Source organism: Magnolia sinica, chromosome 19 (genome assembly GCF_029962835.1).
Source record: "Magnolia sinica isolate HGM2019 chromosome 19, MsV1, whole genome shotgun sequence".
In the NCBI taxonomy this organism is placed as follows: domain Eukaryota; kingdom Viridiplantae; phylum Streptophyta; class Magnoliopsida; order Magnoliales; family Magnoliaceae; genus Magnolia; species Magnolia sinica.
Window position 1 is genome coordinate 3,770,352 of NC_080591.1, and position 23,914 is coordinate 3,794,265.

A 23,914-nucleotide genomic window follows, 5' to 3' on the forward strand; every position below is an offset into this window, starting at 1 on the left:
GTATAAGTTGAAGCCCCCGCTGCTTTTTTCAGTGTGGTCACCTTGATATTCAGATCTGTCTTATTTTTCGGATTAAGTCTCATTACGAGCTCTCCAAATAGATGGACGGTTTGGATATAAAAAATGCCTCGTGATGGAACTCACGGAACTTGCTGACGTCAATACATCAGCTAGATAGCTGGAGTGTGGTACACCAGCCATTCCGCATCCGATTTCATGCACCTCGGCTGCGAAGGCCGAAGAGGATTGCGTCCCAGCCCCGCCAGGATGGATTTGGTTCAGGCGGGGCATCTGGGCCATCATGATGTAAGGGTTTTATCTACGCTATTCATCCATTTTTGTCAGATTATTTGAGGGTACGAGTCCAAAAATGAGACAGATCTAAGGCTCAAGTGGACCACACAATGGGGATTGAACGATCACCATTAAAAACTTTTCGGCAGCAGTAGAAGTTTTGATCAAGCTGATATTTGTTCTTATGAAGGAGTTGGATGGCAAATAAATATCGAGGTGGGCCCCAGGAAGATTTCAACGGTGGACGTCATTATCACGGTCTGCCACAGTTCGGTCAGTTTAATTTTAGTTATATTTATGCCACGTACACAATTTTCAAGCGCCTGCATATCAAGCGTCATCCACAGCCGGAGTACCAAATAACTCCCAGAGTCCCATACGACATCGCTCTTCGCAGACAAACCGATTTTGGAAGCGGCTTTTGGGTGGAATTCGATTGCATTTTTTGAAAAAAAAGAAAGAAAAAGCAACCCAACTGGTGAGTTCCAATGCAAGCTACTACAGAAAAGTGTATTTGGGTTATTAAAGATTTGGTTTTTGTTGCAGATTATGTTAAAATAATTGGGTTTTAGTCTTTTAAAAAAACTGGATTTTTTTTTATTTAAAATTTTAATATTTCATTGGTTATTTTTCATTTGTTGTAGATTATGTTAAAATAATTGGGTTTTAGTCATTTCAGAACATTAAAAAATTGGATTTTTTTTTTAAAATTTAATATTTCATTGGTTATTTTTCTTTCATTTTTGTGTTATTTTTCTTGTTCTTAGTTTTTCGTTTTCTGCGGAGTTTGTGTTGTTTTCTATATTGGAATATCAGATCCTTGTTTAGGAATTGATATTTAGACCCTCTCCTTTTGATGCATGCACCCTTTTCCTACTTTTGGGATTATAATAGTAAAAAGTATGCTATTCTATAGATTAAGAGTAGTATGGTGGGGGTGGAAATGGTGATTCCCTTTTGGGTGTTCAAACTAGTAGTTGGACAGTTGGTGGTTGTGTCATGAATGTTCGGTATCCAACCGTTCCATAGGCTGGCTCCACCTTGAAGATCACCCATGGCAAAGACAAGGCTGATCCATTCATCAGGTGGGCTGAACTTGTAGTTTGGATCAGTGCAACATCTGTCCATTTTTTGTCTGATGTGGCCCACATGGTGGGGCAACTGGATTTGTGTGATTTTCTTCACTAGGCTATCTTTATGATGGGACCCAGCTGTTGGACAGGTTGGATGTCATACACAGATGGCATTTTGGAACTATCAGGTTTTGGAGTGTAATTCACTGGTCCAAATAGCTGTATTCTTACTCATTTGGGTTTGAATAGAACAGTGGATGGTTTCAAAGGAAACCTACTCATTTTAGATTTTTAATACTTGGGTCTTGTTTGGTTCTTATTGCCAATCTAATCTTTTTTTTTTTTTTTTTTTTATAAATAAATTATTTTTTTAAAATTTATTTATTTTAATATGACTTTTTAATACTGTGATATAGTACAATCTACTAAATACTGATTTCAGGACAGTGGGTGGTAGTTAGGAGCTGTGGAGGGAAATTTGGATTAATGGCTCATCTATCCAAAGCCCTGGAAAAAATCAATATAAAGGAGGAGCAGAGGGAGCAGGAGAGAGAAATGGTGCCTTCAGCCAGTAATTCGATGCATCGGTCGACCTCTCGGCCGCAGATCGATCTCAGCGGTGCTGCAATCCAGGGCAATTCTGAGGAGAGGGACCCGACAATCCTGTTGCCGAACCAGTCAGATGACATCTCTCATTTGGCTTTGGATATTGGAGGTAAGTTTGATAGAGAGGGAGATGCGTCGTTTGATTTTGTGGGTATTGCTTGTTTGGCAATTTTGAATGGAATTGGATTGGATATTGCCAACATTGTGGGTTATGCGGCTGTAATGCAATCCTTTTTTCTTCAAATTTGGCTGATTTTTATGGCAGCTTTGTGGGTTATATGGGTTTCTTGCCTCTGTTGCTATTGAAAAGTTCTCTTGATCTTGTTGCTAATATATCTGTCCATCGATATTTGTTTTTTCCATTAATATTAATGGGTCAGGATTTTTTATTTCGGTTTTAATTTTTCTGATTTTATAGTTTTGAACCTGAACCAAGTTCGCTAGATTATGTGGATCATATACCTATGTAACTATGTTATCACCTTTGGCTCGCCATTCTAGAGTTGAATTGTGGTTTCACTCTCTCATGAAACGTGCTTATTTTCTTTAGAGGTTTGCTTGCTCCAAATCTGCTGTTACACACTGCACACGCACCAACATATCAGGTGGGCAGGTCATCTGAGCTGTGTACTCATTGTCCGGGCCACATATACCTTGAATGTGGGCTTTCAACAATTTTTGGTAAACTGTCTATTCTTTTCATACGCGTGGTGGCTTGGACCAGCCTGGTTGTTGGTTATGGTCATTGTTGCAATGGGTCACCTTTTGTGTGTATAGATTTCCTACCCACACATTTGGCAGGTGGGCATGCGTTCTGCTTTTAAAGGCGCATTTGGAGAGTGTGTGTGGGATAAATGTCTGCTTTCATCTCAATATGAAGTGTTTCAACTTAATATATAGTTTGTCATGGTTGTTGTTTGGCGCCCTCTATTTCCTGATGGCTATGATTGTACTTTCTGTTTTATGAACATTGTTAACTGCCCATGCTTTCTTTCTAGCTAGTTACGTTTTGTTATTTGATTCTCAAAAATTGATTAGAAAGAGAAAATAGAAACACAAAGCGGAGAAAGGTAATTTTTGTTGTTGTTTTGTTTTGGAATTATACTTTTAGTAGAATTTCCAATAATCACAAAATAGTCATTTTGTGTTGTACTCAAAAGAAAGAGCTCTTCTGTTTCCACATGACACAATTATCATTTCTTGATTCTCGGAAATTCTAAGAAGAGTAGAAATCCAAAAATCATGGACTATTTTTCTTGTGGCCCAAATCAACGCAGACACAAAAATCCTACATGTGCCATTGTGTGGGTCATCAGGTCTCTATTTTCTGTGGCCCAAAAGTCAGGCCGGTTATCAGATAGGCGACATGTGTGCAGGAAAATGGATGGTTAAAAGGAATTTACTGACCGCCCACATTCAACGTACATGTGGCTACCTATGACTGGACTGGCCTGATTTTCGTGCCAAGGCACATATATGGTAGGGCCCATCTTATGAACAGCCCATCTTAAAAGGATCTTACTTGAATAGCCTTAGCAGGGCTCTTTCTAATTATAGTTCATTGCTGTATCACAAGAGGAATTCATGACGATGCTAGAGATTTTCTCTGTGAAGTTAGTTTTGGGATTGACTGATAATCTGACTTGTATTGAAATGAGGTTGCCTTTTTTATGTTGTCTATTCCTTTGGTGAAATGAAATGAATCCTGCCCATTCTTCTCAGTAGATCTCATCCAATATTTCCATTTTTTGTTCTAATTTCAACATTATGGACGGTCACCTGGTATGACACTTAAACGGCTTTATAAACAATCATGTACTTGCTTTTTGTTTCCATTTTCAGAGATGAATGCATATATGGTCTGTCATTTGAAAAAAAACATTATATATCTGTTTTTATTTCTAATTAGCTGTTCTTAATGTGGCTTTTGTCCTGATCTTGATATAGTTTTATCGTGTATTGCTAGGATCTCTTATTAAGTTGGTCTATTTCTCAAGATGTGAGAATCGCTCACCGGATGATAAGAGGAAGAGATCTATAAAGAAGAGGTTGGGGGTTTCCAATGGTAATAGGAGGAGCTATCCAATTCTTGGCGGGCGACTCCATTTTGTGAAGTTTGAGACTAGAAATATAAATGAGTGCTTGGATTTTATTTTCTCCAAGCAGCTTCATTCTGGTGGTATGTGTACCTTTTTATTCATTAGAAGCAGTCAGAATTCATTTCTCACTTTTTTATTCATTAGAAGCAGTCAGAATTCATTTCTCATTAAAAAAAAAAAAAGCTATTGGTGCCAGTAACTATTTTAGAGGAAAGATGTATTGTTAAGTTATGATTGAGGTTGTAATAATAGCATCCGAGGAATTCACGTATGTCAATAATGAGTTTTTAACAATGAATGGATAACTTTAGGGACTGTTTGGATGTAATCCAGAATGAGAATTGAATGCAGTGAGGTCTGACCCATGTTCATTTCGTGGAGATGGAGCCATTTGCACATCACACGAACTGCTGGTGGCGAGCTGCACTAAACACTGCAATCCACAATGCCCCAAATGAAAATTCAACTGTAATTGGTCCATGTTCTTATTCTGAGTGGTGGATGTACAAGTTCACCCACATTTTTTGGTACCACCCAAACTGGCTTTTATATCACAAATTCCAGATTGTGCCTAAAATATTACAATTTTTATATCATTCAAATTGCATTAAAATGCACAAAGATGCGATATTTTTGAACCATGAGCACTGAGGAAATTATCAGATACAGGCTTGGCTAGCACTTCGTTAGAACCATTGAGTTGCATTAAATTGAAAATCATATATTTCTCAATATTTACCATTTAAGCATGTGTGACTTCAGTAAATCATCAATGAATAACAATGTTGTATTAAATGTAACTTCGCTCTTTGTAGACAGTAATAGGTTCGAGTATTACTATTAGTTCATTATCTTACACTGAGAAGATTTGATTTTGTTGCATCTATGCAAAAAAAGAAACAGTATACAGCTTTAGTAGTGCTTTCTGATTGGTGTTTCTTTATCTTTCCCTATGATTTGCTGAATAAAACCATTCTGTTCTTTGTAATGTTTTGTGCTGATTCCTACTAATTTTGAGTTGGTAGGGGTTGATTCACCTTCGTGGCGCTCTGGAAGCCGAACCAATGATAGTGCAACAATTAAGGTAATCTTTATCTTATGAAAAATTATCAAACATTGCTGAAATCTGTTTATTTATTTATTTATTTTTTCTTGACAGTGAAAAAAAAATCTACTTTGATTTAAGTATGAATCAGTCTAATTTTAATATTTTCTTGAAATAAATTTATGTCTAAGTACAAATTGTTGAGATTGCTATATCTTATATATATATATATATATATATATATTGAGAGAACAACAATTTCATTAAAAAGAAGGAAAGAAACAAAGAGGAGATTAGCCCACTGAGAACTTTACCTTTCTCTACCAACCAGCCAAAGAACGCTATCTTTGGAGGAACTTTGTATTTTCGCACTTTATCTAACAATGACTTTCCTACATCATCTATTTTCTTATCAATGAAATTGTGTAAGGACTTCACCGAGAATGAACCTTTATTGTCCGGTCTCCAATACAGGCTATCCGCAGAGCTCTGAGCAGGATTACAGGTGCTGATACGATTAAATCACATGGGTCACCCACCCTGAGTGTGCCCCTGCATCCCACAGGCGACCCCACTCGAGCCCGGTGTGAAAATGCCCCTGCATTAATCACCCCCGGTGAGGAGTCTGGAACACAAGACCTCCTGCTCCAATACCAATTTGATGCAGGACACTTAACCACTTGCTCTAAAAGCTCGAACTATTAGAGTATGACGAATTAATCCCTTTATCTCATAGCCCAGGCCTCACATCTCATGGGTTTAAGACCTCGGCCAAACTCCCTTCGTGGGCCCCAAATCACATGGGTTGCCCACCCCGAGTGTGTCCCCGCATCCCACGGGCTACCCTACTCAAGCCCGGTGTGAAAATGCCTCTGCCTTACCTTGGTCCACCAACCACCTGCTGATTGACCATATTTACACTTGTCTAACGTGTTCCATAATGTCCCATCTTCAGTTCCAAGTATCCAGATCTACTTCCCTAACAATGCCCGGTTCATGATTTTAAGGTCTCTAATGCCAGCACCTCCATCTTGGATATGCTATATCTTTAATATTAAAGCCTTAAAGGGCCTATTTTATTTGAGATCTACTTCTAGAGAAGTGTGCAGAAAATAAAATGACAATTCGTGCCCTGTAATCTATGGAAGGGGTATGCATGACGAAAAATAGTACACAAAAGAACCCACCCATTAAAAAGAAAGCTTCTCAATGGTTTTTTTTTTTTTTTTTCCCTGTATGAGTTACAAATGGGAAGAGCACCATTTAAAATCTTGATATTGAACACCACACATGGATTAGAGGACCCATTAAATTTTTTGCATTTGAAATGTTGCCATTGAAAGATGGTTTTTAAGGCCATGCGATGCACAAGCGAATTGAATTGTGAACGTCTCTTTAACCAAGAAAATTAAAAGATTAAATATGCATTTCCTAGTATTCAAAAATGAGGAAACAGTGATTAGGATGCATATCTTACATTTTTTATTCTTGGTTTTACCCTAATAATAAAATAGAAAATATAATGTAATGAAGGGATCAAGCACTTCATGCATCTTTCTCAAAAATAACAAGTAACCCTCGAATTGATTTTACATGCCTTTCAAGTCTAAATTGAAGTCATGTAATTGCAATTTGGAGCCTAGACACTCCATATGAATGCTAAGGAAATTACAATTTGGTCATTTCCAATATAGAAACTGATAATTGCAGTTCAATTTGATAGGATATTACATTGACAATTGCAGTTCAAGTGATAGTGCATGCAAAGGCAACCTAATAGTGATTAGTGAATTATGATTGAGGTTCGCTCCTATTAGTATTGGTCTGAAATGAAATAATATTTTGACAAGTTTAATATTGTATGTGATGTAGGATGATGAAAACTATCCTAGGATGCAAGATGATAGATCAATTATGCATTAATTTCAGTAATCAATATGTAAAATCAAGCACATCTACATAATAGATTCGGAAATTCAGATTTATAACACGGAGATGCTGGGTTATCGCATACGCGGTGCACAAAAATATGAGATAATTCAAGAGTGGCCCACTTGGAAGTAGGGACTTCCAATCTAGCATGGGTAGTGCAACAATCACATGGATAGACAAAGATGTAAGCAAAATTCTGGTTTGGGGAAAGTTTCACAAAAAAAAAAAAAAAAAAGATTTTCATTTGGGTTTTGTATTCATGGATGGAGATTTAGGAATGGGGTTTTTAGGGATTCAAGGGATCTAGTGATTAGTGAGTTTTGGAGGAAAATCAAAGATGGAAAACCCCAAACGGGAGCCCACATGTGCCTGCCCGTATGGACACATGTGAGTGCATGTGCGAGTCTATACGTGTCTAGGTAAAGGAGAAGAAAGAGAGGGAGGATTAAGTGGGGTTTTGATGGGTTTAAAAGGTTTTAATGGAAGGGGAAAGAGGAAGACAAGAGAAGAAGAGAAGATCTTTTGAGGAAGAGAAAGAGGGATGATGTACCTTGGGGAATCTACAATCAAACAAGCTTCTACCCTTTTACAATTCAATTGGAAGGGAGGGTTTCTCACAAACCTTAAAACAAAAGGAAAAAAATTCCTTCACATGAGAGAGCTTCTTTCTTTTTTCTTTCTTCTCAATAACTTTACTAGGGTTGGACTTTCACCTCTCGTGCTTTTATAATTAAAATTCAGAATAATTACAAGTATGCTACTCACTTAAGTGAAATGGCTCCATCATCCAAAATAAGAAAACTAAAACACTTTTTATCAATCTCAACCATCAAATAAATCCTAAAAATAACAAAAAACATAAAGGAAGCAAGATCAGAGTTCAAGGGGTCCAAATTTGGAACATCTGGCTGCTTGATGGCCTGATCGATAAAATCTAATGGTCGAATTGACATGAAATAAAAATTCTATAACTTAAATAGTCAGCCCACATGCATCATCCCAAAGTGGGGTCTTCCTGATACACGTCCAATGCATGTGGGGTCTTCAAAATGGCATGGTAGACCCCATCTAGAACTCGTCTCCCATCTATAAAGAAAGCTGCGCTGATGTAGGAGGTTGTTTCTATCTCTGGTACACCTGAGTAGGTCATCTGATGACCCCATCAGTATGTCTTCTTCTTCTTCTTGTCTGTCTCATTAAATGCATTCTGCAGAAGCGCCCCCCCCCCCCCCTCTTGCAAACTTGGTAACTAGTTGTCCAGGACATCTAATCAATTTGGATCAAGCAAATATGGTCTCATAGGGATTAAGCACAATAGGATTAGCCTTTCACCAACACCTTAAACCCAACCTAATACTTGACTTGTCCTTAAACTCCTAGAAACCTAACCTCGAGGCATGGGCTAAACTTATCAAATATTGGGCTCACATCCCTTTCTTTTTCTAGACATAAAACCAGCCCAGCTGCCGCCCCCTGCCCCACTCCTTCATTCTCTCAAAAACCCAAAAATTTCCAGCAACCCCATTTTCCCAACTAAAACCCACCCTTATCCATAGCCAAATCCCTGCAAAAAAGGAAATAACAAGTCTAAATCAAGAGAGGAGAGAAAGGGAGAATGGTGCTATTATTTGAGAGTTATTGAACTCACCTTGTTCCTCACTTAAGGAGATTGGCTCAACCTCTTGGTGGTTTCGAGCAAAGGCTCCAGTAAACCATGAATAAGAGGGTTCATTGGTTCTCTCCTCCTTCCTAGGCTGCCTATTCTTGGTCCATTCAAGGAAAGAGGTCAAGAACCTCAGTCATAGAGATGACGGAGTTCCAAGACAACTGAACCGCCACACCTTATTTGCTTAATTTCTACTCTATTGACTCACTTTTCAACTTCTAAAATCAGAATAGTAGTAGAGAGAAGGGGTGAATGGTTCTAGGATTTGATCTCTCTTGAATTTCCCCTATCCTTGGCCAAGGAGACTGCCTCACCCACTTGAGGTTTGAGCAACGGCTCTGGTAACCATAAATGGGAGGGTTCACTAGTTCTCTCTTCCTTCCTAAGGTCCCTATTTCCAGTCCAATCAAGGGGAAGGGTTAAAACTTAGGTTGCAGAGTTCAAGGATGGAGCCACGTAGGATCCGACAGAGTTCGAAACGATCTGACTGCCACCTTCCATTTGTTTAATTTTCTGCTTCTTCATAATCCTTCCATTGCCTACTCTTCTACAACTTGAAATCCCTATTCTAGGAGTTTCGTTTTCTCTAGGTAAAGACCCTGTTCACTGTGGGTGGGGAATGGTGCTCATCGGCAAGGCCCTCATCCGCAGTTCTCAGGAAGCAAAACCGTGACACTTGGACTCCTTCAAATACAAATTGAACAAAAAATCATTCAATTTCATTGACTTCTAGCCTCCTGTGGAATTTTGAGAACTCTTGGCTGGTGGCGACTCCTGTGGAATTTCGCCCGTGGGCTTGCCAATCTGTTTCACACATACCAATATCCACTGTTTGCAATGGATGCTCCAGTTATTTTTTATTGTAATGCGTCTTGATCTACTAACTAGTTAGGCTTCATGAATAGGCCACAGGTGGTGGGGCCTACAAATTTGCAGATCTCTTCAGAGAGAGGCTTGGGGTTAGTCTCGATAAGGAAGATGAAATGGACTGTCTTGTCGCTGGAGCGAATTTTTTGCTTAAGGTGTGTTTCTAATACAAAATTGCTCTTTTGTTATTCCTTTGAAGACGAGTTTCTGGGTAACATTTGCACTTGAATGCTTGTTTTCACTATTCTTCCGAACATCAGAAATAGTTGTCATGGTAGCAAACAACTCTATTAAGAATTTCAAGAAAAATACTAACTGGTAGTTTGGTAGGCAATCCGCCATGAAGCTTTCACACACATGGAGGGTCAGAAGGAATTTGTGCAGATCGATCAAAATGATCTGTTTCCTTATCTTCTTGTTAATATCGGCTCTGGTGTTAGTATGATTAAGGTATGCACTCATCTCTCACCTTCTTTCCTAGCATCACACACTTGAAACTTTTGAAGCATTTCAAATTGAAGTGCAATGTCCTGATGAAAATAGGTGGATGGAGATGGGAGTTTTCAGAGGGTTAGTGGGACAAATGTTGGAGGTGGTACTTATTGGGGACTGGGCAAGCTTTTAACAAAGTGCAAGAGGTTATGATCTTTTACACTTTTTAGAACGGCTATTTGTTACATGTTTTGTATGTAGTCTTTTGTTTAAAATTCTCACATCCATCCATTATCCAGTTTCGATGAGTTGCTTGAGTTGAGTCAACGGGGAGATAATGGAGCCATAGACATGCTTGTTGGTGATATCTATGGTGGTATGGACTATTCCAAGGTATATATTTATCCCTTTAAAAAAAAAATTTGCATTTGAGACATTAAGGCTGTCTTTGGATTCACAAGTGAAAACATTCATTTTAATAAAGTGGAAATACCTGTAGTTGAGAACTTCTAGTATTCCCAATGAGGAAGTAACCCTCAACTTGCAATTACGTTCCTGTCAAGTCCAAGTTGGAAGTATCGTTATTGCAATTTGGATTACTTCCACTTTATTAGACTAATAATTTCACATTGAAGGGTGTGTCCAGATGCATCCTAAGTTAATTTATTTGTTGGGTTTTGTCCAAAAACTATAAGTCCTATAGTGATGATGTGAAAGTCAAGATGCTGAAATTTGTAGATTCCACTGAGAGCAACAAAAGTTGCTTGGTGTACTGGTGATGAATCATTGAGTTTACATGAACATGAAAATTCATGTTATTTGTATTCATGCGTCTCTCATGCTTGTGTGGATTCTCACTTTGTGGTGGCTGTTTCACTTTTGTCAGAGTGTGTGCAGTTCGGCATTATTATTTTATAGAACAGTTCATGTGAATTTAATTCAATCTTTCGATGCATTAGATGTTCAGTCATGGATAATTTTCACATGCATGTTATGGCAATTTTCTTTTCATATTATAGCAGCTAATGGTTCCCAATTTTTTAAATGGTTGCAGTTTGGTCTCTCGGCATCAACTATCGCTTCTAGCTTTGGAAAGGCAATTTCTGAAAACAAGGAGCTTTCTGACTACAGGCCTGAAGATATTTCCCTCTCTTTATTGCGAATGATTTCATATAACATTGGGCAGGTGAGTTTGTCAATATTAAGAATCTAATCATGCAATATTATCTTCTATGAGGCAAAATTTCAAAATAGAAAATGAAGATGCTTAAAGTAATTTGTTTACCCAGCGTACATGCCCACCTTTGTTGATACTGGCACCCTTACTTTCTCCTTTTTGGTAATACAATAGTACAAACTTGCACTTTTGTGTTAGTAAAGGCAGAAAGAAAATGCTGCCTCTGTCAATCATGTTTGGTGTAGATATCAATTCCCATTGTGTTTCTTAAAATGGGCAGCAACTGTTATCTGTATATTGGTACTCATTTTCTGGCAAAATCCGCTTATATAAATGAAAAAAAGACCATCTAGTTTGACCATTTATATTGGTCCTCATTTTCTGGCAAAATCTACTTATATAAATGAAAAAAAGACCATCTAGTTTGACCAACTTTCATTTGGAAGCAAGCCATAATCCATATCGGTTTCGAGATTTAATTTGAGTTTTGTGTTGGATCTTCTGTTATTGTTATTTTCAGTGCACTATCTCCTCATGAGATGGTCTATTCCATCTTAACTTTCTAAAATTTGCACTTACATGCAATGTTGCTCTTCTCTCTCTCTCATACTTCATGGTTATTTTTGCGCTATACTGGAAAGTAAGCTGAGATTGATATGGATAAGATGATTATGTTTTAATTGTTGTGTTTTCTGGTTGTTTTTCCACATTCTAGATCTCATACTTGAATGCACTTCGCTATGGCCTCAAGCGGATCTTTTTTGGAGGATTCTTTATACGTGGACATGCTTACACCATGGACACCATTTCCTTTGCAGTTCACTTTTGGTAACTACCATGCCGGCTTGTACAATTTCATCAAGCTTTAAAAAATAGGTGTTCTTGTGTTCCTTGTTTCAGTACCATTCATGGTGGCCATAAAGGCCATTACGGGGCTGTAAAGGCCGTTACGTAAAGGTAATGGTGGCAACCGTTAAACGTTACGGGGTTGTAATGCCCCTAACAGCCGTTATGCAAAAAAAAGACTTGTAACCGCCATTAACGGCCTGTTACACTCTTGTAAAGGCCATACAAGTCCTGTAATGGTCTGCTACAAGACATGGGTTTTTTGGATTTTTTTTCCCCAACATTATGAGGTAGATATAGGTTTTTTTTTTTGGGGGGGGTTTTTTCTTTTAATAAAAAAAGAGACCATATTGGCCGTTATGGGAGCTGTAATAGCTGTTACGACTCGTGTCGTAAAGGTAACAGTGGTGGCCATTACGGCCACCGTTACTGCTATGGAATACACTACTATTGGTACTTGGGGTAGACAAAACTTAAACAGGTTCTTTGAAGTTCTTTTATATCCATTTTGTTTTGATAGCGTTTGAGAATGCTACCTTGCTCAGTACCTCATAGAATTTTTGTAGTCCCACCCTACGTTCACATGGCAAAAGTGTATGGTGAACAGGACAGTTACTTGGTGGTCCAACATGTGCATGGGCCATGGGCTAATGAACATGGGGGATTGGACAATTCTGGCAATCCAATTTTGTGAGTTGCGCCCATTGAGTGCAGACCTTTTCCATTGCTTGAATTAAGTGTCCATTTATCAGGCATTGGTCGGGTGGCTACCGTCATCGAGTTGCCTTGCTCTTTGGGCAATAACCTGTACATTTGGTGACCCACCAAATCAATGGTTTTGATCACCATAGACAAGTGGTACATGCAAAGGAATGTTGATATTGTCTGAGTCCTTGGATAGGGTTCTTTGTTTCAGGTTCTTTTCATCACTAAAAATTTCTTTCTTGACAAACTTCAACTCAATGTTTCATTTATTTGTAGGTCGAAAGGTCAGGCCCAAGCAATGTTTTTGCGCCATGAGGGATTTCTAGGAGCTCTGGGTGCATTCATGAGCTATGAGAAACATGGTCTTGATGACTTGATGGCGCATCATTTAGTGGAACGATTTCCAATGGGTGCTCCTTATGTGGGAGGAAAGATTCATGGCCCACCACTAGGGGATTTGAATGAAAAGGCAAGTCAAAAATATACAATTGATGGCTTTGGATGCATAAGTGAGTGAGCCATATGCCTAGTAAATTGCATGCATTCTGTGCAGTGCTTTATGTTGGTTGACATTTACTGAGTAGATGATCCAAAACTCATTTTAGATTTCTGTTTGTGAACAGGACCCAGTGTTACCACTTGTATCTATGTTATATAATAAGTACCATATCTCCCTTACATATGGCTCACATTACATGATAGGGTTCTGAGCCTTTCATCTGTTCGATCCTATCAAGGTGTACTGAAAACTGACATTGATCAGCTGATCCTATCCATAGATGATGGGCAGTTGATGAAGGGGGGCTGGAGGGTTCAATCATTAGTCAGTATTCAACAGAGACATCTCCCAATATGTGGCCGGGATAATTTGGCCATTGTGATTTTTTATGCGCAGCAGATGAATGGTCAGTATCTCGTACATGTGTGCCACACATATGGAGATAAAGTTTAGAAGTGTTTGGCACCAAATCCTTTCCCATGGATTTCAAGCTTATTTTTCAATTGTTTATTCTTTACATGTTTATTATCTTTGCAACAAGTCGATTTTTTTTTTTTTCTCTGGTAAGCATGTCTGATGCTAGAGGAATATTCTTATAATAATATTGCAATTATCTTTTCTTGCAATTATTTTACCATGATGCACAGAAACACGAATCCATGGTGCCCAATGCAGATATCATGGATGGAGAAGTTTGTACAGAAGGGTACCGAGATTACTGCTCCTGTCCCAATGGCCCCACCCGGAACCACTGGTGTTGGAGGCTTTGAACGACCCTCTTCCAAGGGAGACACTTTGCGTTCCGATGCTAGTGCTACGTTGAACATTGGTGTACTTCATCTTGTACCCACATTGGAGGTGTTTCCGTTATTGGCAGACCCAAAGATGTATGTCATGATTTGTTTTGTGCACTTTCCATTTTATCTGAAATATGAGCTTTAATATAAGGCTTTATTGGGCTTAAGACATGTTCTCAAGTTAGTGCCTGGTGGTGGGCATGAAAATAACTTTTGTAGTTGGGTGTGTCATGGCATGTGTATGCTTCATCAACTCATCAGGTGGCCACACATGTACAGAAAATGGACAACTTAGAGTAATTCCAACATACATGTCTGGCCTGCCTGTTAAGTGATTGGTCTGATTATTGGACCAGGTCATCTCCACGGCAGATCCTGTTCCCGTATCTGCCAACAGTTGTTGACTATTTCTCTAGTCACATACCATGAACCATGAATATAGTGCAGTTGATATAAATAAACCATGCAAGGTGATGTGTCTTACATTGTAGTCTACTTAATGCCTACAGGTATGAACCCAATGCCATTGATCTCTCGGATCATAGCGAGCTTGAGTAAGTCATATCTGTGCTGCAATCTCAGAAAAATCTCTCTTTTATTATTTAATTGTTACCTATTTTGACACAAAATCCAAATGGGTATGACACTAACGTACAAACCATATCTCGCTGCAGGTATTGGTTTACTGTACTAACGGGGCATTTGCCTGACCTCGTTGATAAGGTGGACAACAACATCCTTTTGAATTTCCTTAAGATTGTTTTTCATATGCTTGTTCTTCCTATTTTCGGAATCAACATCACCATCATCACCATTAGGATTTTTGCTAGCTCCACTAACATCTACACAGACACATCATCATCGTCATTGGGAGATTTGCTAGCCCACACACTCCCCTCTGCACACAGACTTGTAGGAGATCTGAGCCCTTTATAAGGTGGGACCCACTGCTAAGATTATTGGGCCCAAAGTTCAGACTGTTCAACTATTAGGTAGGCCACAGCCACACATGAACGAAAACAATGGATGGGCTAAAAATACTAGCAAATTTTCTGGAACTTTTATTTGTTTGTGTGCATGTGTGACATGGTATTCAATCAGCCGGTCAACTGAACTGTCTACATGGGTCTCAATGGATACATGACTCAGATAGTATTATGTATGTGTATGTATGTATATACACAACTGATTCACAGTATTATGTATGTATTTACGTACACGGCTGATTGAGTGTTTATGTATTTATGTATGTCCAGACTGATATAGTTTGATGTCTATCTTCATGTTATTTATACAAGATTGACACTGATAAACTCGAATATTGCTTGTCTACTCATCTGACTTTCATATGCATATATTGTAGGCAGTAGCAAGTGAAGGTGGAACAGATGATGCTAAAAGAAGGGGTGATGCGTTTGCTTGTGCATTTTCTGCTCATTTGACAAGGTAGTCATGCTTTGAGTCATTTTTCAATGGCTCTACAAGTCAGCATTTGGCAGGACAGCATTTGGCTGTCCTGCCAAATTGCAGTTTTTGAGACATCCTGGGGGATTGGTGCCTTCAAGGTTTGGGTGGCACAGAAAATACAACTGCCATTAATCAGGCTTGTGCTTTTCAGTTTCTCTGCCCCAAAACATGTTTGGAATAAGAATGGGAAGGACCTGTTCTTATGTCAACCATGTGTTGATAGCTTACGCTTCTTGTTGACCTCAGGAACCGTGAATTCCCACTTTTACATAAGCCCGCGTGAAAGAAACAAATGATTTTTATTCGTACATGAACTCAATGCAGTGATGGAAATTTTGGAATAACAAAATGCTCATTAACTGCTACAAATCCATAGACGAGAACAAAATTAGAAACAACAGACAACACATCCTATATGACATGCCCCAAGACCATGTGTGTCACCTGCTGAAAATAAGGGTGACAATGGTCTGGACAGCCTGCCCGACTGGATGAGCCTGAGTCAGCTTTGGACCTGGCTTGGACCTTGTAGCTTGGCCCATGGGTGGGGCCCGCGCATGCCTGAACAATTTTCAGGCCTGGCTTAGGCTAAGTCATTTTAACCTGACCTGACTTCATATGTACATGTGTCATATCCTAAAAATATGCCATTCCAATCCTCGATTAGGTGACCCATGCATCATGAATGTAGACCATCGGTTCCATTCCTTTAAATGTTTATTTCTATTTTGTGTGGCCCACTTGATCAATTGATAGGTTAAGAACATTCAAGTGGCAAATAGGATTTTTTATTATTATCAATTTTCGGGCCAGAGGCTGGGACCAGTCACAGGCCCAACCATGTTCATCCAGGGCCTGGGCACTTGGCCCATGTTGGGCTTGCTGTGCTAGGCCAATGTCAGGCTTGGGCTTACTACGCTAGGCCCATTTCAGCTCTGGGCTGGGCTCAGGCCTTGCGTCTTAAGTATCAGGCTGGCTGAACCTACTTTGGCCTGGACCAAACTGTGCTCATTGTGACCCCTAGTCATCAGGGAAAACCTTAATATCTTTTTTCTTTCTAGCTTTTTTTAGTAGTAGTTATTTACCATCCATATAGCCTTTAATAGTCTTGTTTAGCGGACACCTTTTTTTTTTTTTTTTCTATATCTTATGCTTTTATAAACTGATGACACTTGAATGATAATAGTGTCTTTCAATAGTGTCATATTATTACTGAACAGACATGTCACTTGTCAGATTTCTTAGGGTTCTTCCTCTGGTGCCTGTTTGGTATCAACACATTACTGTGTCCCATTGACATGGCCATCAGGAAAAAAAACCTCATCCAGCTTTTCCCTACTTTACTTTTTTTGTGTAAGTTATGATTCGTTAGTCTTAGTGTACAGTCCGTACTAGAATATGTATAGACACACACACACTTATAGATGTGTACATACATACATACATGTATGTATGTCTACACACACACACACAAATACACATATGTATGTATGTCTACACACACACACAAATACACATACATCTCTCACTCTCTCTCTGTGTTCCATTTATGTAAAGCATTAACGAGTCTTTCAATATTATTTTATTTCTGTTGATTTGTGTCAACATGTTGGGTTTTCCAGGGATGTGTGTTTGGTACCTTGGTCTTTTTAATACATACATGCTGGATGTGACCATGTATTTAGCCTTTCCTTGGTCTAACAACAGATAATATGTATCCCCTATCTTGTTGTTGATACTCTTTGAGAGTGGACTTCTTTAGATTAATCATTCAGTAATTTTAATGTGTGAGATATGTTATTGTAGGTTGATGGAAGAGCCTGCTGCTTATGGAAAGTTTGGCCTGGCCAACCTTTTGGAGCTAAGGGAAGAGTGCTTGAGAGAATTCCAGTTTTTGGATGCTTACAGAACCATCAAACAGAGGTCAGTATGTCATGCACTAATTTATTTTATTTTCCTTTTTTTTTTTCTTCCATGCCTGCTGTTGAGAATTGAACAAGCGTTTTGTGAGAACCGCCAGGTCCACATGCACCTCTACACATGGCCCCTTGTGCCAACCTGGTATGTATTGAACATCCAAGCCATGTATGGGGTAGGTCCCACTGTGCAGGCATGGCCCAAATTCTGGGCTAGTAAACCCATCAGGTGGGCCAAATTATATGCCCAAAAAACTGTTCATGTGTGGTGCACTTTTTACAATCCAAATCATTCATTTGGAGCCATGGCAGATGGAACATAAAACAAAAGAATTTCCCCCATGGGATTATCCTAACCATCCAGTTTGCCACCCATTAATTGCAGACGGTTGTAGTACTCCATTATCATAGGATGGCTGTTACCATCTGATATGGGTCATAATCACACATGGCATGTCCCATGAGGGGGCCCACCAGATCAATTTCTTGGATTACTGAAAGGTGGGCCCTGACTGTACCATTGCCGGCTCAAACAGGCAATGCCATTTCTTTTGATCAAGCATCATATAATACTGCAAACTGCAAAGTGAACCTGATGTTAGATCATCAACTTCAGATTTCACTATCTTCGTCAAAGACTCCACATTAACCTTCTTGCAAGAATTCTATAAATGATGAGATGCAAATGTAGTTAATCCAATCCATAATTGATGCCGTTCATTGCTCACATAATCTTACATGAACCTTCTTTGAATGCAATAGGGAAAATGAGGTTTCTCTTGCTGTATTACCTGACCTTCTGATAGAGCTTGATAGCATGAGTGAGGTATGTGAAAATCGTGACATCTTTTTAATCCTCTTTACAGTGATCCCCAGTTTTGTTTGCAATCATGCTCTAGAGCATGATGGGCCTTTCTTGTGGTTAACTTCTGAAATGGGCCTTTCTTATATAGTGATGTTTGAATGTATGCATGCGTTTTTGTATGTGCACATGTGCATGCATTTGTATGTATGTATGTGCATGCATGTGTTATGTATCTATATGTGTAAGTGTGCATGCATGCATACATAGTTACATACATATAATGATAGGATCGTCATCATCATCATCATCATCCTAGCCTTTCTCCAGCTCACATATACATCCACTCACGTGCCAGCATGGCCCCACCCAATACCAATTTCATTAGATGGGAGAAAACAATACAAGATTAAAGGAGAGGGCAGTGATTCAAAGAGGAGATTCTTTTGACACTAACCTCCTTTGCTAGAGACTCAACATCTCTCAAAACATGGATATCTATAGCTATGTAATGTTTTGGGAAGATGTTTCCAAACTCCATATTCACACCATGTTTGTTTCCATAGAATGGATATATGTGTTTTTCTAGGTTCAACTAACTATTTTAGATTTTCTTTGATTTATAGGATACAAGACTGCTTGCCCTCATTGAAGGTGTTCTTGCAGCAAATATCTTCGATTGGGGATCTCGTGCTTGCGTGGATCTTTACCATAAAGGAACTATTATTGAAATATATCGTATGAGTCGCAAAAAGATGCAACGTCCTTGGCGGGTAAATTATCATCGCTTAAGAATATTTCGTGCAAAGAAAAATGGACTACTATGTGCGTATTCCACCATTTCTTAAATGGTGACTTAGACATTGTGATTGTACACGTGGGATGGATTATATTGCAATCCAAACTGCCTAAGTTGTGGATCGTAGCCAAATGTCACTCTGTTCAGACAATTTTAACCATCAGAAGTTGGCGATTGAATTTGCAAACCTGACCATTTTCATTTTAACCATTCATATGAAGGCCACCAATTGGATGATTAAGACTGTCCAATCAATGTAACTTTGGGAAATGGTCCATCCACAGTGTGGCCCACAATTTGGATGGTCTGCACTCACATACATTTGAACCACATGTATAGCGGGTTAGTCACCGCCATTTAGGAAATGGTGGAAAATGCATATAGTACTCTAGCCCAAGAGGAATTTCTGATTGGGTCTGGGAATTCATTCATTCATAGTTATGGTTGGGAAGATCATGCATGCCTTATGTTAATGAAACTGCTTACTCATTTCTTCAGTTGGCATAAACGTCTGTTCAGGTTGATGATTTTGATACTTTTAAGGAAAGAATGCTTGGTTCTAGAGACAAGAGACCTAAATCACATAGGAGAGCGTTGCTCTTTGTCGACAACTCAGGGGCTGACATTGTTCTTGGGATGCTTCCACTAGCACGTGAGCTACTTCGTCGTGGAACCGAGGTCAGTTGGTCCACACACAAGATTTGTGAACATTTTCACATCTCTTATTTCTCTAGAGTTCCTAAATTATAATGTGCGTAGTATGTGATTACTGATTATCATTTAAAGACTGATGTGGATATTTTGCTGCATTTGGTAAAATATATGTGCAATGCCTCTAGAGGTTTATGTGATTGTTGTGTACCACTCAAACTGAAAGGGGAATTTTATAGGATAGCTATAAGACCAGCCATTATTTTAGGAACGACATGTTCATAAGATATGTATCTGAAATGAGGATGTTGATATGGATGGCTGGCAAGACGAGGAGGAATAGAATTAGAAATGAATGCATTCTATGGAACTTAGGAGTAACACCAATAGTTAATAAGAAGAGGAAAAGTAGAATTCGATGGTTTGGTCATGTTCAACAGATACATAGAACCATGCTGGTTAGCAGTGAGTTGGGTACTAGTTGGATTCTCTAAAAGGGCAAGGGGAACGCTGGTTAGTAGTGAGTTGGTACTACAAGTTGAAAGCTCTAAAAGGGCAAGGGGAAGTCCCAAAAGGACGTGGTTGGAGGTAATAAGAAAAGACTTGATGACCTATGTTCTAATTGAAGGTATGACCCTTGATAGAGTGGAAAGGTGGAACAGGATTCATGTAGCCGACCCCAATTAATTGGGATAAGGCCTAGATGATGATGATGATGCTGATATGTTCAACAGATGCTCGAAGACAATTAATGCATGTTTGGATGCACCATTGCAATCATTTGTTTTTAAGTGGAAATAAACACATGGTAGTTTCCTCCTAGCTCAGGGACCTCCAATGCAATTTGATCGCTATTTCAACATTTTTATGCAAGGTAAACATCACTAATTTTGGTCATTTCTTATTTGATAAATGAAAATTTGCAATTTGATTCATGTGCGCATCCAGACACAGCTCGAGGTTCCAGCTAAAATTAATCCAGAACATTACAGGTACAAGTACAACCTGGAAAGTTCTGGATACTGATTTCATGTCAAAATGGCAGAAAAATGTTCTCCTGTGAAATGCTTATTTTCCATGCCTCCCCAAACACATGGGAACTGATAACCATCCATTTTGCCAAAATGTTTTCCACTTGCAATTTGGGCGAACATCCAAACATACCCTTAACAATTAAAAGAAAGAAAGAGAGGAAAAAAAAACTCAAAATCCTAAATCTAGTACTTCATTTCTTGTACCTGGTGTATGCAATGGCTGTACTTTTTCAAAAGGGATCTCTTCAAGATACGATGAGCTCTACTTGTTCAAAGAAAGGGATCCAAGGATGGAATATGTCTAGGTGTGCTAGTCAGGTGGGTTGGGTTGGATTGAGGGACAACCCAGGCCCAACCTGACCTCAAGAGGACCCAACCTGCAACCTAACCCAACCTGAATTTCAATCCAAGGTGCCCTACCCGAAGTGCTCTAAGCTTGACCCAACCCGATCCGACCCAAATTCCCAACCCCACCCAACTGGAAGTCAGGTTGGGTCAACCAGGTTCAGGTTGACTTGAACCCAAGTTGCAGCCCTAAATAGGGCCTTGGATTGAGGATCACATAATTCACCATTAACCCAATATAGAAATTTACTTTTACTACTAATTTGGGTATTTGGCTACATCATGAAACGACCAATAAAACTTTGAATAACTGATGAGCTTGTCATGTGCAGGTTGTTCTGGTCGCCAATTCCTTGCCTGCACTAAACGATGTGACTGCAATGGAAATTCCTGAAATCGTAGCTGAGGCTGCAAAGGTTTTGATCTGAACTTACACGAGACCACTATGAGCTTCCCTCTTTTGTGCTGGATTCAGTGCATTTTGGGCCACGATACAATGTTGTAGACGATTTGATCGGATGGGCCCACCTTGGATGGGGGATGGCCCCAAAAATCTCCTAGATTGGGAGATCCTACCCTTCGGTTCATAATGTACAAATAGATGGTGAAGGAAATAATACAGCAATGGTTCACATTCGCTTGAAAAAAAGAAGAAGAGCCAAAGATTAAAGGTCTAGGATTTCCAATAATATTGGAATTTTTTATTTTTTATTTTGGCAGAAACCCCCCATCCATGATGAGGCCCATCAGATCAATGGTTTAGATCACTGTATCACGGTTCCCACATGAATGGAATCCTCAGTAACCTATTGCCTCTACATGAATACACTGAATCTCATTCGATAGAGTTAACTTGGTGGTCCTTTTTATAGAAATTGGGTCCAATTTTCTGTGCATCTTGATCAATTCTCATGCTTCTCATCTTCAGCACTGTGATATCCTTCGACAAGCTGCCCAAGCAGGAGGCCTACTTTTGGATGCAATGGTAAATATCAATGACTGTTCTATAGAAAATTCAGCTTCAGTTCCTTTAATGGTTGTTGAGAATGGGTGCGGGAGTCCATGCATAGACTTCCGGCAGGTCAGCTCAGAGCTTGCTGCAGCCGCGAAAGATGCTGATCTGGTATGATGTCTGCATTTTCAAATTCCCATTAGAGATTATGTTTCCATTCCATCTTTGGATTGTTGTATTGACTCCACAGGTTATGTATATCTGAAATTATAATGGGGACATGTACAGCATTCAGCCCAGTGAAAATGGTTCGTTCTGTTTGGCCTGAAGCCAACAAGTCAGCCCCATGTTTCTGTGACCCACCATTCATTTGGTAGGACCCATCATGGGTTAGGAACTTCCCCCAAAAACTTTCCTATTAGTTATAACTTCATGCATAAGAGGGGTTGATTTTTTTTCCATTTAATGCAGACAACTGGCTAAACCATCCATTTGCGGGCCCACCTGCCAGTTAGGATTGTCAGATGGAAGAGTTCTATCTGGCTTAGCCAATCTGTAATGAGGGGCACCAGATGAATGATCTAGATCGTCAATTGATGGCGCTAACTGTATGGCTGCATGGCAGAACTCCTGCATAAATGACCTTTTCATTTTAAAGAAAAGCTGTGTATGATACCACCCTCAAACAAAAAACAAAAACTCGACCTGACTTAATATCCAGAAGGATCAGGTCGACTTGAAGACTTGCTCGAGTCTTCACTTGACTCGACTGGTACAAGCAAAGCAGGTGTGGTTTTGGAGTCTGGGTTGGTGCTTTTTATCAACAAAGAGGTTTTCATCAAACTAAGATAGCTTGGGTTCAAACCTCTGGCTAGAAATCTCACCTAGTCAAGTTAGTTGCTAGAACGGCACTTCGAGGCTCAATAGAAGCCCAAAAATGAAATAATTGGCCTTGCTTTATCTTAAATTTCCATACATTGCAGATAATCTTGGAAGGGATGGGTCGCTCTCTTCATACCAACTTCAACGCTCCTTTTGGATGTGACACCCTGAAGGTAAGATTTTATTGCTTTGGACATATTCCTAGAATAGTCTTTTCGACAGCTCTCTGTGTAACCTGAACAACCCATTTCTCAGCTTGCGATGGTGAAGAATCAGAGGTTGGCTGAAAAGCTGGTTAAAGGAAACATATATGACTGCGTCTGTCGATATGAACCGGCCAGTTGACTTTCTTCTCTAGTTGCTGATCTCTCAGATAGAATGACAACCAAGAGACAGTGGGGTGGGTCCAAATAGAATGAAAACACCAGCCTTGAGTACACAGCAGATTTTTATTATTTGTTTTGAATAACTTGCATTGCAAAAGGGGAAAATCAGTCATTGGATTGGAATGTCACAATGTTTGTAACATGCATTAATATTTCCAGTGCTAAGTTATGTTAGCTGAATTACATTCTCTGATGAATAAATAGAGCCAAAGCTTGCAGAATTTTACAAATTGATGAAACCAACTAATGACTTCATTGATGAATTACAGCTTGGTGGGGCTTTCAATTCTATACGTATGGAGCCATGGTTCAGTGATACAAATCATAGTGCCAAATTGCCTTCTCAGCACTTTTCCTTTTGCGGATTTCTCAGTTGATTTTCAATATTTGTTGGTTTCTTGGGAAAATCTTGCTGAAAATAAAGTGTTTAAAATTTATTTATTATTACTAAAGAAATAATTTTAAAAATTATATCTGTATCCACATAGTGAATAATTTGAAATTTTAAATAGGTTTTGGGTTAATCTCATGATATTTTGTGATTAAATTCTGGAAACCTAAAAACTGCCAATATTTTGAAAATACCGTAGTAAAACATGTTGGGTATGCAGTAATAAGTCTCAGATTGAGAAATCCTTCTTT

At 39.1% G+C, this 23,914-nt stretch overlaps 1 protein-coding gene across 4 annotated transcripts; it reads left to right on the plus strand.

The window, feature by feature from the left end:
- Window positions 1-1,506: 1,506 nt before the first annotated feature.
- On the plus strand, window positions 1,507-23,502 carry LOC131235706 (pantothenate kinase 2). Of its 4 annotated transcripts, none has more exons than XR_009166251.1 (23): window positions 1,507-1,555; window positions 1,810-2,082; window positions 3,940-4,152; window positions 5,098-5,156; window positions 9,621-9,737; window positions 9,913-10,032; window positions 10,126-10,220; window positions 10,314-10,407; window positions 11,069-11,200; window positions 11,907-12,019; window positions 13,019-13,211; window positions 13,917-14,128; window positions 14,548-14,592; window positions 14,713-14,761; window positions 15,402-15,484; window positions 17,312-17,428; window positions 18,184-18,247; window positions 18,850-18,996; window positions 19,542-19,700; window positions 21,385-21,468; window positions 21,981-22,175; window positions 22,293-22,393; window positions 22,988-23,038. XR_009166251.1 is itself a non-coding variant. In XM_058233009.1 (23 exons), the coding sequence occupies exons 1-23, from the start codon at window positions 1,522-1,524 to the stop codon at window positions 23,229-23,231; spliced, it is 2,760 nt and encodes a 919-aa protein (XP_058088992.1). In that variant the 5' UTR covers window positions 1,507-1,521; the 3' UTR covers window positions 23,232-23,502. The 4 variants fall into 4 exon arrangements, 3 of the variants coding, with proteins under 3 accessions (XP_058088992.1, XP_058088993.1, XP_058088994.1); XM_058233009.1 differs by lacking the exon at window positions 22,293-22,393 and adding an exon at window positions 23,142-23,502 and having other exon boundaries at window positions 22,988-23,059; XM_058233010.1 differs by lacking the exon at window positions 22,293-22,393 and adding an exon at window positions 23,142-23,502 and having other exon boundaries at window positions 1,825-2,082; window positions 22,988-23,059.
- Window positions 23,503-23,914: the final 412 nt, after the last annotated feature.